The sequence below is a fragment of the Falco naumanni genome, chromosome Z, assembly GCF_017639655.2.
Source record: "Falco naumanni isolate bFalNau1 chromosome Z, bFalNau1.pat, whole genome shotgun sequence".
NCBI lineage: Eukaryota > Metazoa > Chordata > Aves > Falconiformes > Falconidae > Falco > Falco naumanni.
The window spans coordinates 83,915,090-83,928,751 of NC_054080.1; the positions used below are offsets into that span (position 1 = coordinate 83,915,090).

General features: G+C 40.4%; 1 protein-coding gene across 3 annotated transcripts in view; it reads left to right on the plus strand.

The window, feature by feature from the left end:
• Positions 1-13,662, plus strand: part of ME2 (malic enzyme 2) — a 33,998-nt gene that overhangs the window by 13,744 nt on the left and 6,592 nt on the right. For 2 of the 3 annotated variants that reach the window (XM_040580200.1, XM_040580199.1), the window contains exons 3-12: positions 3,304-3,437; positions 4,803-4,952; positions 6,906-6,981; positions 7,741-7,902; positions 8,431-8,534; positions 8,881-8,990; positions 9,111-9,208; positions 10,253-10,366; positions 10,459-10,573; positions 12,075-12,217. In XM_040580200.1, the coding sequence (XP_040436134.1) occupies positions 3,304-3,437; positions 4,803-4,952; positions 6,906-6,981; positions 7,741-7,902; positions 8,431-8,534; positions 8,881-8,990; positions 9,111-9,208; positions 10,253-10,366; positions 10,459-10,573; positions 12,075-12,217 (1,206 nt within the window). The remainder of the gene's footprint in view (positions 1-3,303; positions 3,438-4,802; positions 4,953-6,905; positions 6,982-7,740; positions 7,903-8,430; positions 8,535-8,880; positions 8,991-9,110; positions 9,209-10,252; positions 10,367-10,458; positions 10,574-12,074; positions 12,218-13,662) is intronic. The other variant, XM_040580201.1, reaches the window with a different exon arrangement.

The window sequence follows — 13,662 nt, forward strand, 5'->3', positions numbered from 1 at the left end:
TCCTGCCAGGTGCTGTATGGGAAGCAAGCTGCAATCCCAAATCCAGAACATGGGGTTGCTGATGGTCGTGGACAAAGATAATGAATGGGAGGGAGTACAGCAAGTGTTGGAGGTCTCTGGGTTTTTTTATAGTGCTGCTCTGGACTAAACTTGTGTTCTAGTTGGAATGAGGATTAGATTTCTGTATGGAAGCTGATGACATTCAGATTGCTGAGGTAGGCCTGGACAGAAATTAAAGCGTCTTTTAACGTGGTAAGATCTAATTTTCATGGAATAAACAGCTGGAAGTACTTCAGTACTACTAAAAAAAATTCAGTGTTTAATGTTACTGCAGTTCCAGATACCCTGAAAGTCCAGGTTGCCTATAGACTGGAAAAAATGTGAATAAACTGAATAAAGATTATAGCTGTTTGGCTTGGTACTAACCTCAGGGCTTCTTTGATGTTATTCAGGACCCAGATGGTTCAAGGTCACTGGTTTCACTGTACAGGGAAATTAAGGAAAAGCCATGGCGCAGTGTCATGCTAATAGTGGAAATTAGAAATTAGGTAGACTTTATTTTTAAGGGAATTGAGAGTTTCTGTTGGGGAGGACATAGGTTTTGCTAGTGAGGTATTTCAGCTAGTTTAGAGTAAAATGTCGATGTAGCCAGTGTGCTACCACTGAAGGGATTCTGACCTTTGATACACCTTAAACTAGTGACATTAATGGCTTTACTGACCAAGGTTTATATATCCTCTGGAAAGAGACAAAGCTTTTTTTATTCCTCCTCCTTAATATTGTAAATATTTTGGTATTAATGTTTTTGTAGTGCCTAAAGTAACAGTCAAAATATTACAGATGTTTACCAGCTGTACTCAGCTTTGTATCCTAAGTCCCTTGCACAGCAAATTGTGTTGAGAAACAGTTGTTTTAAAAAGATACAAGCTGCTGATGGTAACAAATTAGGTAGTAGTTAAGGAAAAGGGGAAGACTGCTGAGAGATGTGTTTGCATGGTTCACTTCCAGGCAACTTTGGAAGATGCATTTACATTCCCAGAGAATTTTTCAATATTCCTGTGAAGTGCGCAGAAGTGAAACTAAAGCAGATCCTTTGCAACATAGGGAAAAAATTATGGCATTCAGTGTGTATTCCTTGTGGTGTTTTTATTTTTTTCTTATGCTGTTGTTCCTTGCATGGTTGTGTTCTCAGTGGAATTTTTGGATTATTCAAGTGAGTTTTCAGAATTACCACATGGGTAAAGTGACTGTTACACCCAGCAAAAGACCAGCAGCAAGGGTAAAGAGTTCAGGAATAAGCTGTCATCTGAAATTTATTTACAGGCAATATTGGAAGGCTACTTGAGAATAAGAATTACATGAGGAAAGAAAACAATGGTTTGCGGATGACTCAGTAGAAAAAAGACTTGTAGAAAAAGGATAAATTGAGTTCAGTAATGTCAAATCTATTACATGGAAGGTTGTCAGAAATAAAAAGATTGATCTAGTTTAGGGTTAAATACTTTTTTTCCCAAGAAAGTATTTGCAAGTGTTTTTTGTGATATACTGAAGTCTTTTTGGTTTTGTTCTGTTTTTCTTCCTAACTTTTTTCTAAGTATTTCATTATTTTAAAACATAGTATAGAATTAGTACAGAAAAGCAGGTGGCTGCTTAAATCAGTGTAGCCAAAATAATTCATATTAAATGTGATTTAAATAAGCAAGGAGAAAAACTATGTAAAAATATTATGTTTTTTCCTAGGGAGTAGTTGTATTGGTTATAAACCATTCAAGTGTGCTGAATTACACTGTATAATCTCTAAATGAGAGATCTTTTGTAAATAGGCATGTTTTCCATGAATACCTGTGAAAGTCTATTCAAGTAGAGGTGAAAATATATATATGTATTTATGTCTTGTTCTAAAGTGGGAAAATACTACTTTTTTTCTTGTGATCTATCTGATTGCAGGAGGATTTTTGTATGATTTTTTATGATTGTAATTACAAGGTATAAAATAAATCTTGCAAAACTTTTTAAACTTTTTTTTTTTTTTAGCTTGGCAGTAAGAATCTGCTGCCAGTGTGGGGAAATTTGAGAAAACGCGCACTTGTTTTTTAGTCTAGCTGCTTTAGTGAACAAAGGAAGTGTCTGTCTGTGAGCAGAACTGTTTCTTGTTTTTATCTCTTTCAAACCATTGCAACTAGAAGACGTTTCCCTTTCAGATTCTGCTTTTGCTTACGGATTGATGCACAGCCTTGGCACAGCAAAGGCTTTCCTGGGTTTTCGGCTCCTGCGTTTACAAATATTGATTTAATCATTCACTGAACTGACCCAGTTGGATGAACTGAAATGAGGAAATTTATCATTGCTCTTTTGGAAGTGGCAAACTTAAAGTGAGGTCAATTGTTGTCAGAAATGGGGTCAGCACTTTGAGACAGGTCGGCAGTGAATCTGGACTCGGATCAGTTAATGTTTTGCAAAGTTACACCTAGGAGTTAACTGCCCCATGAAGAGGCCTGTCAAGTCTCTGTTGTTAGCAGGTAGCTCGCAGCAGGCTGTTTTGTGTATCAAGTGAAAAGCCAATTTTATTGAGTGTTATTGTTAAATAACTCAAATTAGTATTTAAATAACAAACTCTTCATCCACTTTGAAACAGAAAAGAATGGAAATGGTGGGATATTTTTGCACTTTAACTCTTCTGAAACTTAACTTGTTACAAATGATGCTTTTTGGTAGGATGAAACTACAACTGAAGACAGATAGATTAGTTTTATCCCCAAGTAAAAATGAAGGATTTGGGTTGAATTGTCATCTCAATAGAAGCATTAGGGCAATTCAGTAATCCAGACAGATCTGAAAGTTACTGAAAGTACATAGAAAAAAGCAGCAAACAGAACAATTCAGGTAAACCTCTGTGGACTAGAGGTTACTGCCTGTGATTGTAGGGACCAGACTGGGTGACCCACATGATCTTTGTCTACCTTATGTTCCTATGAAACAAATCAAGAAGCAGCTGGTATTTTACTTTTAAACCTTAGCCTTTCTGCAATGGGATCTCCTAGTTGTTTGCAAATTTCACAGAGCAAAATGAAATCTGGCATAGGGCATGAGGTCTCAGAGATGTGGAAAAGCGGTGGTCAGAAGGGATACCCACAAAGGTTAGAGAGGACCTCAGCAGAGGCAAACATCCAAACCCTGGCAGCTGCGTCACCTGCAATGAGAAAAGAATGCAGTTGATAGTCAGAAATGGCAAATAGAAATACATTCTAAACAGAAATGCTAGAGGAAAAGCTGAAAAGTCTTTCTCACCTCTCTTGTTTTCAGGGTATGGCCTTTACATTACATGAACGACAACTGCTTGGATTGCAAGGACTTCTACCTCCTAAAATAGAGACACAAGACATTCAAGCCTTACGCTTCCATAAGAATTTGGCAAAAATGACTGACCCCTTGGAAAAGTAAGCACCCTTCTGGCTTTGTTTTGTCATGCAAGTAAATGGAAATTGCTGTAAAATATTGGATGGGGATAACCAAACAAGGTTTCTGTGCCTCCACTGGGTTTTTCAGTTGTTGGAGGTTATTTTCATTTTTGCAGAGAAAACTGCTTTCCTCAATCATGCATTCATCATGTGGCTAAATGAGGTTGGGGAGCTTTTTTTTCTTATGTTCTGCAGTCATAAAATAAGAATAAAGAATGTGCACAAAGTGGCAAACCTTGCTGTAATATGTATTTCTGTAATATGTAGGATTTGGGTGGCAGGTTGTTACAGCACAGAACTGCAAGGGGGGGAGGAGGGGGCAGCTAGTGCATGCTAAAAAAAAAAAGTGAGAAGGTAAATTGAGGGTTTAATAATTAGGTATCAAAAACTTTATCATATGCAGTGGTTACTGCTAGAAAGGAATTACAGAATTAGAATTTTGAGTCTTACAATGTAATTTTTTTATATTAGTTTTTTTTAACTCACTGGTTTGGTAAAAAAAAATGTGAAGGATTTTGATTGTTTGGGTTTTTTTAGAATGGCATGTTTTTAGTGTCCTGTTCCTGTTTTCATATAAGCCTATGTATATCTGCCAGTAAAAATGTGCAGTCTCCTAAAGGTGAGGGGGCGCTGGAATGTTTTGAGGCTTACTGGACCACATCAAAACTCTTTTGTTCTCATGAAAACCAAAATATGACTTTTAAATCAACATCGTGTCACTTGCTGCTCTGAAACAGTCATGTCATGTGTATTGGCAAAGTGCCTGGTTGCTGTAGCCTAAGACAGATCACTAATTCGTTATCATTATGTTGTTGGGTTAGCAAGACTGCGACACAACTGATACACAGTGGTAAATTTGCAAAAATGCAGGTTTAATTTACATACCTAGGTAAGTCCTTCAAAATGGACCTTTTGTTAGGAGTTAATTTGTTTTACAACTGTGTTAATGTTAGGATTAACAAGACCTTCCTGTAAGGACCTCACTTTTTTTTGGTTGAAAAATTCTTTCACTGAATTTTTTTTCAACAGTAATGAGACTCCCAGCTGCATCCTGTAATAAATCCATGGGTTATCTTTTACCACAGTGCATGCTGGCGCATTAACTTGTTAGCATGCATGGTATGTCATATCCAGTATTTTTATTTTGGCTTTTTAGTACTGCTGCTCTCTCTTCTCCAACTTTTGTTTAGCGCTTATAGCCCAACTTGAGTGGAAGCAGGGATTTCATGAAGAAATAATATGAAGGAAATTTGGGTTTTTGCTTTGACATTTTTCACATTGTTTTAAAGAAACATAAATGTGAAACAGTAACTAGTGGGGTTTTTTTCTTTTGCTTAATTTCAGGTATATCTACATAATGGGAATCCAAGAGAGAAATGAAAAATTATTCTATAGGGTATTGCAAGATGATATTGAGCGGTTAATGCCAATTGTATACACACCAACAGTAGGCCTTGCTTGCTCCCAGTATGGACACATCTTCAGGAGACCAAAGTAAGAACAATAGATACATATTGCTGCTACTTTTGCTATAATTTTCTCTATACTTGCCTGAGGTTTGGAAATGTTTTACTTCATTTTCATTTGGATTCAGCTACCCAAGACTTGTGCCAATTCAGAGCAGTAAAAGTTCATTATATAGTATCTCAAGACCTAGTTTATATTGGAAAACAGAATATTTGAAAACAGAAGTAGTACTGTGTCACATAAATACCACAAGCGCAGGGCTTCAGCTCCATTTCCAACTCTTCCTATATGCCATACAGCTCTTTAATTTGGAGGGGAGCACTGTGGCTTTCCTCAACTCTCAAAATCACATCGGTGATTCTGGAGATGTTATCAGGATGGAGCATTTGGAGGAGAGTGTAGATCGAAAGGGATATTTGGAGGTCATCTGGCCTCACCCTCTGTTCAAGAAGGGTAACTTCAGGTAGGTTTATAATCTATTCCCCTGTGCATGCAGCCTGCACAGAGACAGAAAGACAAGTGCACACATGCCCATACAGCAGATTTGCTGGAGGAGGCTCAGGCTAACGGCGGTTCTGGCAGAATTGAAGCTGTGATGAACATGTTCCTGCTGATGGCAGAGGGTCGCGGTGCTGGAGAGATTCTCACAAGGCTCTGCAGACCAGCACAGCATGACACCTTGGGTGCAGGAGCAGAGGCCAGCAAGAGAGCGCCCAAAGAGAGATGCAGACAGAGAAGGAAGAGAGGCTTGACTCGTGGTAGCTCAGAGGACTCTTTTGGGTACAGATAGTCCCCATATTAAAGCTGTGCTACAAGGAATCAGCTTTCAGTTATTCTGACACAGTAAATGCGCTTGGCTGGGATCGTGGTTTGGGTTCAGCAGTGACTTCAGAACAACCATTCCGGTTATTAGCTGTGTTGAGGAAACCATTTCAGACTGGCAGTCATTTCGGCTCATTTCCATGATACTCTCACTGCAATTCAACGTGTGTCTCTAAAGCCCTCTCACTTGAGGGCTTTAGTGCTGGGTGGAGGAAGGGCTAATCCATTGCTGCCAGGGGGACAGGGCTGCCTAGTGTGGCTGCTGTGATAAAGACAGTAAGAAACTCAACGGTTTTGCTCCTGATATGGAGCAGGGGATGTGAAAGATGTACTCTTAGTTCTCACATGCTTCCTTTCCTCTTCCATGTCTCTCTGTGTTATAGACCAGTTTGAAAACTGTTGCCCTCTAGAAGTTGTCTGTAGAAGAAATGGCAGCATGGACTGGAACTCAGGATGTGCCCCTTTCTTTCCAAGCACCAGCACTTTCCAAGTGTTGGTAATTTATCTGTTACCACCTCTGCTGAGCCTCCTAACAGCAGAGGGCTTGCTCAAGCAGAAGAAATACAGACACTTCTCTTCACCTCTGCTCCTTTCTGCTCCTTCGCCTCCCCTCCCATGTTCCCATGGAGAAGCACTCAGCAGTGGGAAGCACTGTTCTCCTGGTCTTGAAGAAGACAGTATGCTCAGTCCCTGGCTTTCTCTTCCCTTCCCCTCACCTTGTATAATGTCTATTATACAATATAATATTTTATATTATATAGTATAATAGACACTATATATATAGGCACTAAGGTAAAGCCAGGCCTAGGATCATATTCCCTTCTCCTGTCCTTACAGGGGAGCATAGATCCTGCCTGATGCTAACACCAGAGGTGTTCTGCCCCACAAGGGTATTGAAGGTGAATATCTGTAGTAGTGCAAAATCCAGGTAGCATCATGGAAAGTATTTTCCCTGAGTTCTTATTTTAGTGTCACAGTAGCCAAATAGACTTCTCTATTAGAAAGTGTCCTTTGAGTGATTTATGGCAGTGATTGCAATGCTTTCAATTTTAAGCAAATAGTACTGTTCGATATTTAGTTTTACAAAGCAAGGTGAACTTTCCGGTTGCCACCTATAAAATATTTCTGCTTTTTTTTTTTTTTTTTTTTTTTTTCCAGAGGATTATTTATTTCTATCTCAGACAGGGGCCATATAAGGTCAATTGTGAACAACTGGCCAGAGAACGACGTTAAGGTATTACCATTCTTTTTTTCTAGTTATTTAATCTCAGTTGAACTTCTTGAAGACTTGTTAGGACTCGATGGAAATATAAATGTTAAATAATGTATCCTTGGGTATTTGACGGTGATGGCAAAATACAGCTAATGATGATAATGCATATCTTGAAGAGCAGCGTTTTATCCTAAATATGAGGTTTATGGTTTGAGTAAACAGCAATGATTGGAACCAGACTTTCCAAACTTTTTAATTTTACTTCATTATTCCACCTTTTGGGGAGGTGTTGAGGGATGCACCTCTGGGTCTTACTGTGTTACACAGCCGTAGCAGAGGCAATCTTGTCCTCAGCTTAGGACACAGAAGTGGTAGTTGGGAGGCCCAGATTTTGCTGTTAAATCCTGGAGGACCCAGTTGGGTCAAGAACCATAAGGAGAGATGAGGTGAATGATACTTACACAAACTTTTTGACATCTGGATTTGTAAGTGGAAATCATAAATCCAAGTTACAAGCTGGAGTTCCTCACAGCAGCTTGGATCCTTCCCTAGATCCTTAGCTTTCAAGGATTTGGGCAGTGGATTTCAGCAAAGAAAAAGAAGCATAGCAGATTCTAACATTAAGCATTATTGCTTCAAGTAGAACATTCCTTGCAATCTGTTCTTTGTTTGACTGTGCAAACATACCTGAATTTTTGCCTGGAAAAACAACAACTGGTATTGCTCTAACCTTTATAGATTCCAGTAGTCATGTATAATTTCACCTGCTTTTGTTTTCAGGCTGTTGTTGTCACTGATGGAGAAAGAATATTGGGTCTTGGAGACCTTGGTGTATATGGGATGGGAATTCCTGTAGGAAAACTGTGTTTGTATACAGCCTGTGCAGGAATACATCCAGATAAATGCTTGCCTGTGTGCATTGACGTTGGAACAGATAATACAGTGAGTTTGACTGAACTTTGCCTGCCATAAATTATCCCTATGGAAAGCAGTTATTTAAGAGTATTTAGTACTTAAGAGAAGATTTTTATTTGAGCACTTTTGATTTAAGTTAAAACCAAATGTTTTATGTAAGGGTAAATGATTTGGAATTCACTATACAGTTACCTATCAGTGACTGAAAAATGCCAGTTGATTTGTCAGTGAAATGGTACATTTGGAAGTAATTTGAATGCTGGAACCCTGTAAAACAGACAGTCAGTTTGACCTGACTTTTAGAAGCTGGAAATGTGAATCAGATTTATTAAAGCAGTTTATTGTTCACAGTATTGATTTGTTCCGTTTTAAAAGCAGCCATCACCATCCTCAAGTCCCAGCTGAAATTACTGAATATTGATATAGACTGGAGGCAGTTACAGTGGCTATATAAATGCAGTATCTTTGGTGTGAAATATGTTACTGTGAACTCTGGAAAGTGTATATTGAGGAAGTGAATCATCCTGCTGCTGTGTTTGATCTATTCTTTTTCAGACACTCTTAAAAGATCCATTTTATATGGGGCTATACCAAAAAAGGGATCGCTCACAGGTGTATGATGACTTAATTGATGAATTTATGGAAGCCATTACAGACAGGTATGACACTGAATGTTCTGCACAGAAGGACGGCCAAAACTGCTGGCAAAAAACCCCAACCCAAACACGCTGTCCTTGAAACAGTCATTTAAGGAATAAGGGTAGGACTAGAAGTCAAGAGATGTGGCTCTTTTTCTGGCTCTGTAGTGACTTTCTCTGTGACCTGGAACATGCTGCTTGTAGTTATCTGTTAAACATGCACAGAAGGGAGATGGAACTGTTCTAAGCGGTGAAAGGCCTGAGGACATCCTCTTCCAAAGTTAATTGATGACGTGCAGGATTTGTTTCAAAAGGATTGCATTTCTTTTATGTGTCTAGTGATAGGAATATTTGCCATGTTCTGTAGGTATGGCCAGAACACACTTATCCAATTTGAAGACTTTGGAAACCACAATGCTTTTCGTTTTTTAAGGAAATACAGAGAGAAATATTGTACCTTCAATGACGATATTCAAGGTACACCTTTTGTTTATGTTCCTTAATCATTATGTTCCTTACTAGGCAGAAACTTTGCCTAAACCATTATCTGCCATGTAAATCTGTTCAGCTTACCTTAGGTTTGTATTGCTTTTACAGGGACGGCTTCAGTGGCCTTGGCAGGACTGCTGGCAGCACAGAAAGCCATTGGTAAACCATTTGCAGAGCAGAAAGTACTATTCCTTGGAGCAGGAGAGGTGAGTTCTCTTAAGGGCTCTAGAGCAGCAAGAGATTTAACTGTGTGTTTTCTGGTTCTGTAGGACTTGTGGAGATTCACATTCTCTGAATTCCATTGCAAAACTTTTTATATAAGGCCAGCTGAAATATGTTAATAGAAGGGACTACCTACTGGAAGATGATTATTTGAAAGGTGTTTAACATTTGCAGGGACTCAAGTTTTCCACTTCTTACATACACTTGAAAAAAGCATCAGGGACTTGTGTGTAGTTGAAGGGGAATTTACCATAAAATTCTGATTTAGTAAGAAAAAGAGTGAGAACATCTTGTTAATTTTTATAGCATTGGAGAGAAGTACACAGTATTTTTCTTAGCGGGTTAAATCAGTGGCTGTTTGCAGCAGATGCTTGTTAGTTACTGGGGCAGCAGTGTCAGGACCAGCACCATGCTGCTTGGGATGTCATCAAAATTGCTTCTATGGTGCTGACAAAATAACTTAATTAGCCGAAAATTTCTCCAGCTGGGGAAGGTCCTGATTACAATAATTGGCCAGTGTTGTGTTGTTGCCTGAGCACTGAACCCTGCTCTGCACTTCCCTCTGTCTTATTTCTCCTGCCAGACTTAGAAGCGTGTGCAGTAAGCCAAGAGAGGGGACGTGGAGGGGAGAACTTCCAGCATCTACTTTCTGCCCTCTCTCTGAAAGGCCTTTATCACAGGCAGCAGGAGCAGAGAGAGGTTTAGAAAGTAGTTGGGCACAAAACACTATGCTGTGGTTTCTTGACAAGAGGGCTGCAGCACTAACTTGTTCTTACAGTCTGGTTGGGCTGGTTTTTTGTGGCTGCTGAACTGGTACAGGCACGGTACCCAGAAGAGCTGCCCCTCTCTTTCCCTCGAAGATGTGACACTGTTGAATCCCAGGAGTTTGCCCCTGTCTAGGCAAACATTGCTTGTGTTTCAGAGGTGACTTACTAAATGATTTTTGTGGGCATCTTGAACAGGATGGTGTTTGTGATGACAGACCTCTTTTGTGACTTGTAACAAATCAAAGTCCTTTTATCCACAAGGCTGCCCTGGGAATTGCCAACCTCATTGTTATGGCTATGATGGAAAGTGGTGTTTCTGCTGAGGAAGCCTATAGGAGAATATGGATGTTTGACAAATATGGCTTACTGGTTCAGGTAGGGGCGCACCGTGCCTTGAAATACCACAGTACAGATGGCCAGTGATTTCTGTGTTCTTCTGACCAAAAGAATCAACTTTTTATCTATAGGGCCGAGAACAAAAGGTAGATTCCAATCAAGAACCATTTACACATCAGGCTCCAGAGCAGATACCAAAGACATTTGTAGAGGCAGTGAATGTACTTCGGCCTTCAGCTATCATTGGTAAGTAAGGTTATTTTTGTTTCTGTGTTCCCATCATTTAGTTATTTGTAGCATTTAATTTGCTAACATGGTTCCAAGGAGGTTGATGACAGTGATCTGTGTTTCTGCTGGTAAATAAGACAAAAATGTGAGGTCAGTTTTCTGCTTGAAAATATACTGAGCTGCAGGTTAGCTCTCGGTGCATCCTTCATTGCAGCTGTAGTGCTCCTTCTGCGTCTTCTGTTCCTTGTTGACTGCTTCCTCTAGTCCTTGTCCAGCTGGTGCTGGACCTTTTTTTGGAAAACTCTGAGCATGTTCTCAGGAGCTCCATGGCCACGATGAACTGAAGCTATAGTGAAGGACACTAAGAATCAGGAATAAAAGTAGTAACCTTTTTCCTAGACGTGTTCTCTACACCAGCAGCAAGGGAGAGGGCAGTCACAAACACCATGGTTTCTGCTTTCCAGGAGTTGCCTAACCTGAGGGTTTTTTTCCTGATCTTACCAGTGTATACAAGTATCTTAAGGGCAAGTGTCAGGAGGACAGGGCCAGACTCTTTTCAGTGGTGCCCAGTGACAGGGCAAGGGACAGAGGGCACAAACTGCAACACTGGCAGTTCCACCTGAACGTGAGGAAGAGCTTCTTTACCTCGAGGGTGGCAGAGCCCTGGGACGGGCTGCCCAGAGGGGCTGTGGGGTCTCCTGCTCTGGAGATGTTCAAAACCCACCTGGAGATGGCTCTGTGCAACCTGCTCTCGGAGAACCTGCTTCAGCAGGGGGTTGGGCTAGATGGTCTCCAGAGGGCACTTCCAGTGCTGACCATTCTGGGATTAATTGCCCCAGTCGGCTTCCGTGGCCAGAATCTGCCAGCAGCATGGCTGGAAGGAACCATTTCATCCTGCAGACCACCAATCCCTGTTAGGTCATTGACATACGTAGGTATCGATGCATAACTGTGGCTGTTTGCAGAGATTAGATGGGATTACAGGTATTTCCTGGTACAACTCTGCAATTTACTTTGCACAGGATGTATTTGGGGGGTGGGGGGTGGCAGTTTTTTGGCTGAGTAGCTACCTTGAAGTTTGTAGCAGGTGTACAAATGTACATCATTTTGATGTATTTGTACCCTGTGTTTGGGTGCAGTCAGAAATACCAATATCGAGGGAATGTGCATTGTTAAAATTCCCCTAGGATGAATCATCAATGAAGAACCTGGACTTCCCACTTGCTTATCCAGGGCAGTGAAAAGTGTTCTTTACCCAGATCAATAAAAAAAAAAAAAACCAACATGTAAAATAGGCTTTTGGAACACATTAATTAGATGTTCCTGTGAAAATGAGAATTTTAACCAGCCACCAGCAGAGCAGTGCCTGGTTTTTATCTCCTGCTGTTAGAAAAGCCTGTGATGCTTTGCTCTGAGTGGGAGACTTCAGGGGTGACATGAACTTAATCTACAGTCACTGTCATCTGCCCTGAGGCAGTCAAGTATTGACTCTATTTTTATGTGTTTCCATGTGCTTCAGGAGTTGCGGGAGCTGGGCGGCTCTTCTCTCAGGATGTGATCAAAGCAATGGCCTCTATCAATGAGCGACCCGTAATATTTGCACTAAGTAACCCTACAGTGAAAGCTGAATGCACAGCAGAGGAAGCGTATACATTAACAGAGGTATGTAAGGTTTAGAAATGTTGACCTACTGGCACTTACTGACAGAACTGTTTACTGAGTGTGAGAAAGCAAGAAGTCCAATTATTTTATTATTACTTGGACTTACTGACATAATAATACAGATCTTTCTTGTGATCTGGCAAATGTAAATGGAGACAATTCGAAAAGAAGTCTTTATTTTTAAACGATATCTTGCAAAGCTTAGGATAGCCTAAATCTTGTTATGGCACGGGTAAAGACTTGTACTTCCAACACAGGAGTTGGTGATGGCCCTCTGTCCTTGTGTTGCCCTCTCACAACGTCTGTGTCTCGTACCTGGCATCACCACACAACACTGAAATGAGTGAAACAAGAATAAACACACCTTGTTCTGCACCATTACCTCAAAGCCATTACACTGTGGGCTACTTGGGGAGGGTCAGAGGTCAGGGTTTTGGGGTGTTTGTTTTAATAACACTACCACCAGTGCATCCAGACCTTGGTTTTTACCTTCAGTGGAGCAAGTCTTTTATCCTTCTGCACAGCTTTTTATATAAAACTAATCATCTTTAAGGAGAGCCTGAGAGGGAAGAGATGGGGGCAGGGGAGCATCAGGCAGGTAGGGCACTAGCTTTTAACACTTCGAACTGGCTATTGATGCCTTTCCTGCAGACTTCAGGGGTGAGGCTCATGAAAATACTACTTTTTTTCTGTCACTCTTTTTTTTTTTAAAAAAAAAAAAACAGTCCAAAATCAAGTGACTGGTGTGAAAATGAGTGAGTGAAGATCTTTCCTTGTTTCTTAATGCAGAACTATGAACCCATTCTTTTCACTGGTAGTGTGGCTCAGTTTCCACTTTCCATTACTGCCTCAGTGGTGTTAGCTTCATCCTAGGAGGGGTAGAGCTCCATCATCTCCAGTTTCTCTTCCTGGATTCTCTTCTGTGTTATAGAGCCCATCAGCTCGGAGGCAACTCTTGATACAAGAGATCTGCAATTCCAGAGCTGAGCCCTAGGCAGGAATAACAGCCTCAGGACAAAATCTAGACCTTAGTTTTTAATAGTAAATGAGAATGCTTCTAAATGTCGATGGTTTAATATCTCTTGGATATCTTGCTTTAGCCAGAATAGTGAGTTGGGCAGTGTTTCAGTATATAAAATTAAATTCCTATTATATTGGATAGAAAGTAAACAGGAGTTGGTTATACAGTGAAGCCTTTAGCTGGCATAAATAAATGTAAAAATTACTGGCATCTCTGATGGCTGAAGGAGGCCAGCAGCACATTAGAGGGAGACTCAGCCTCATTTTTGCGTGCACTTTTTATTTAACATCAACAGAGCAACAGATGTTTTAAGGGAAGAAGCTCACTTTTTCCCTCATAGCAGTGTGTTGAGTCACGAGGAGTTGGACCTCAGGGTAGTTGTTGCTGTCAGATGGAGAAGCAAGACAGTGCTGATTAGATTTAG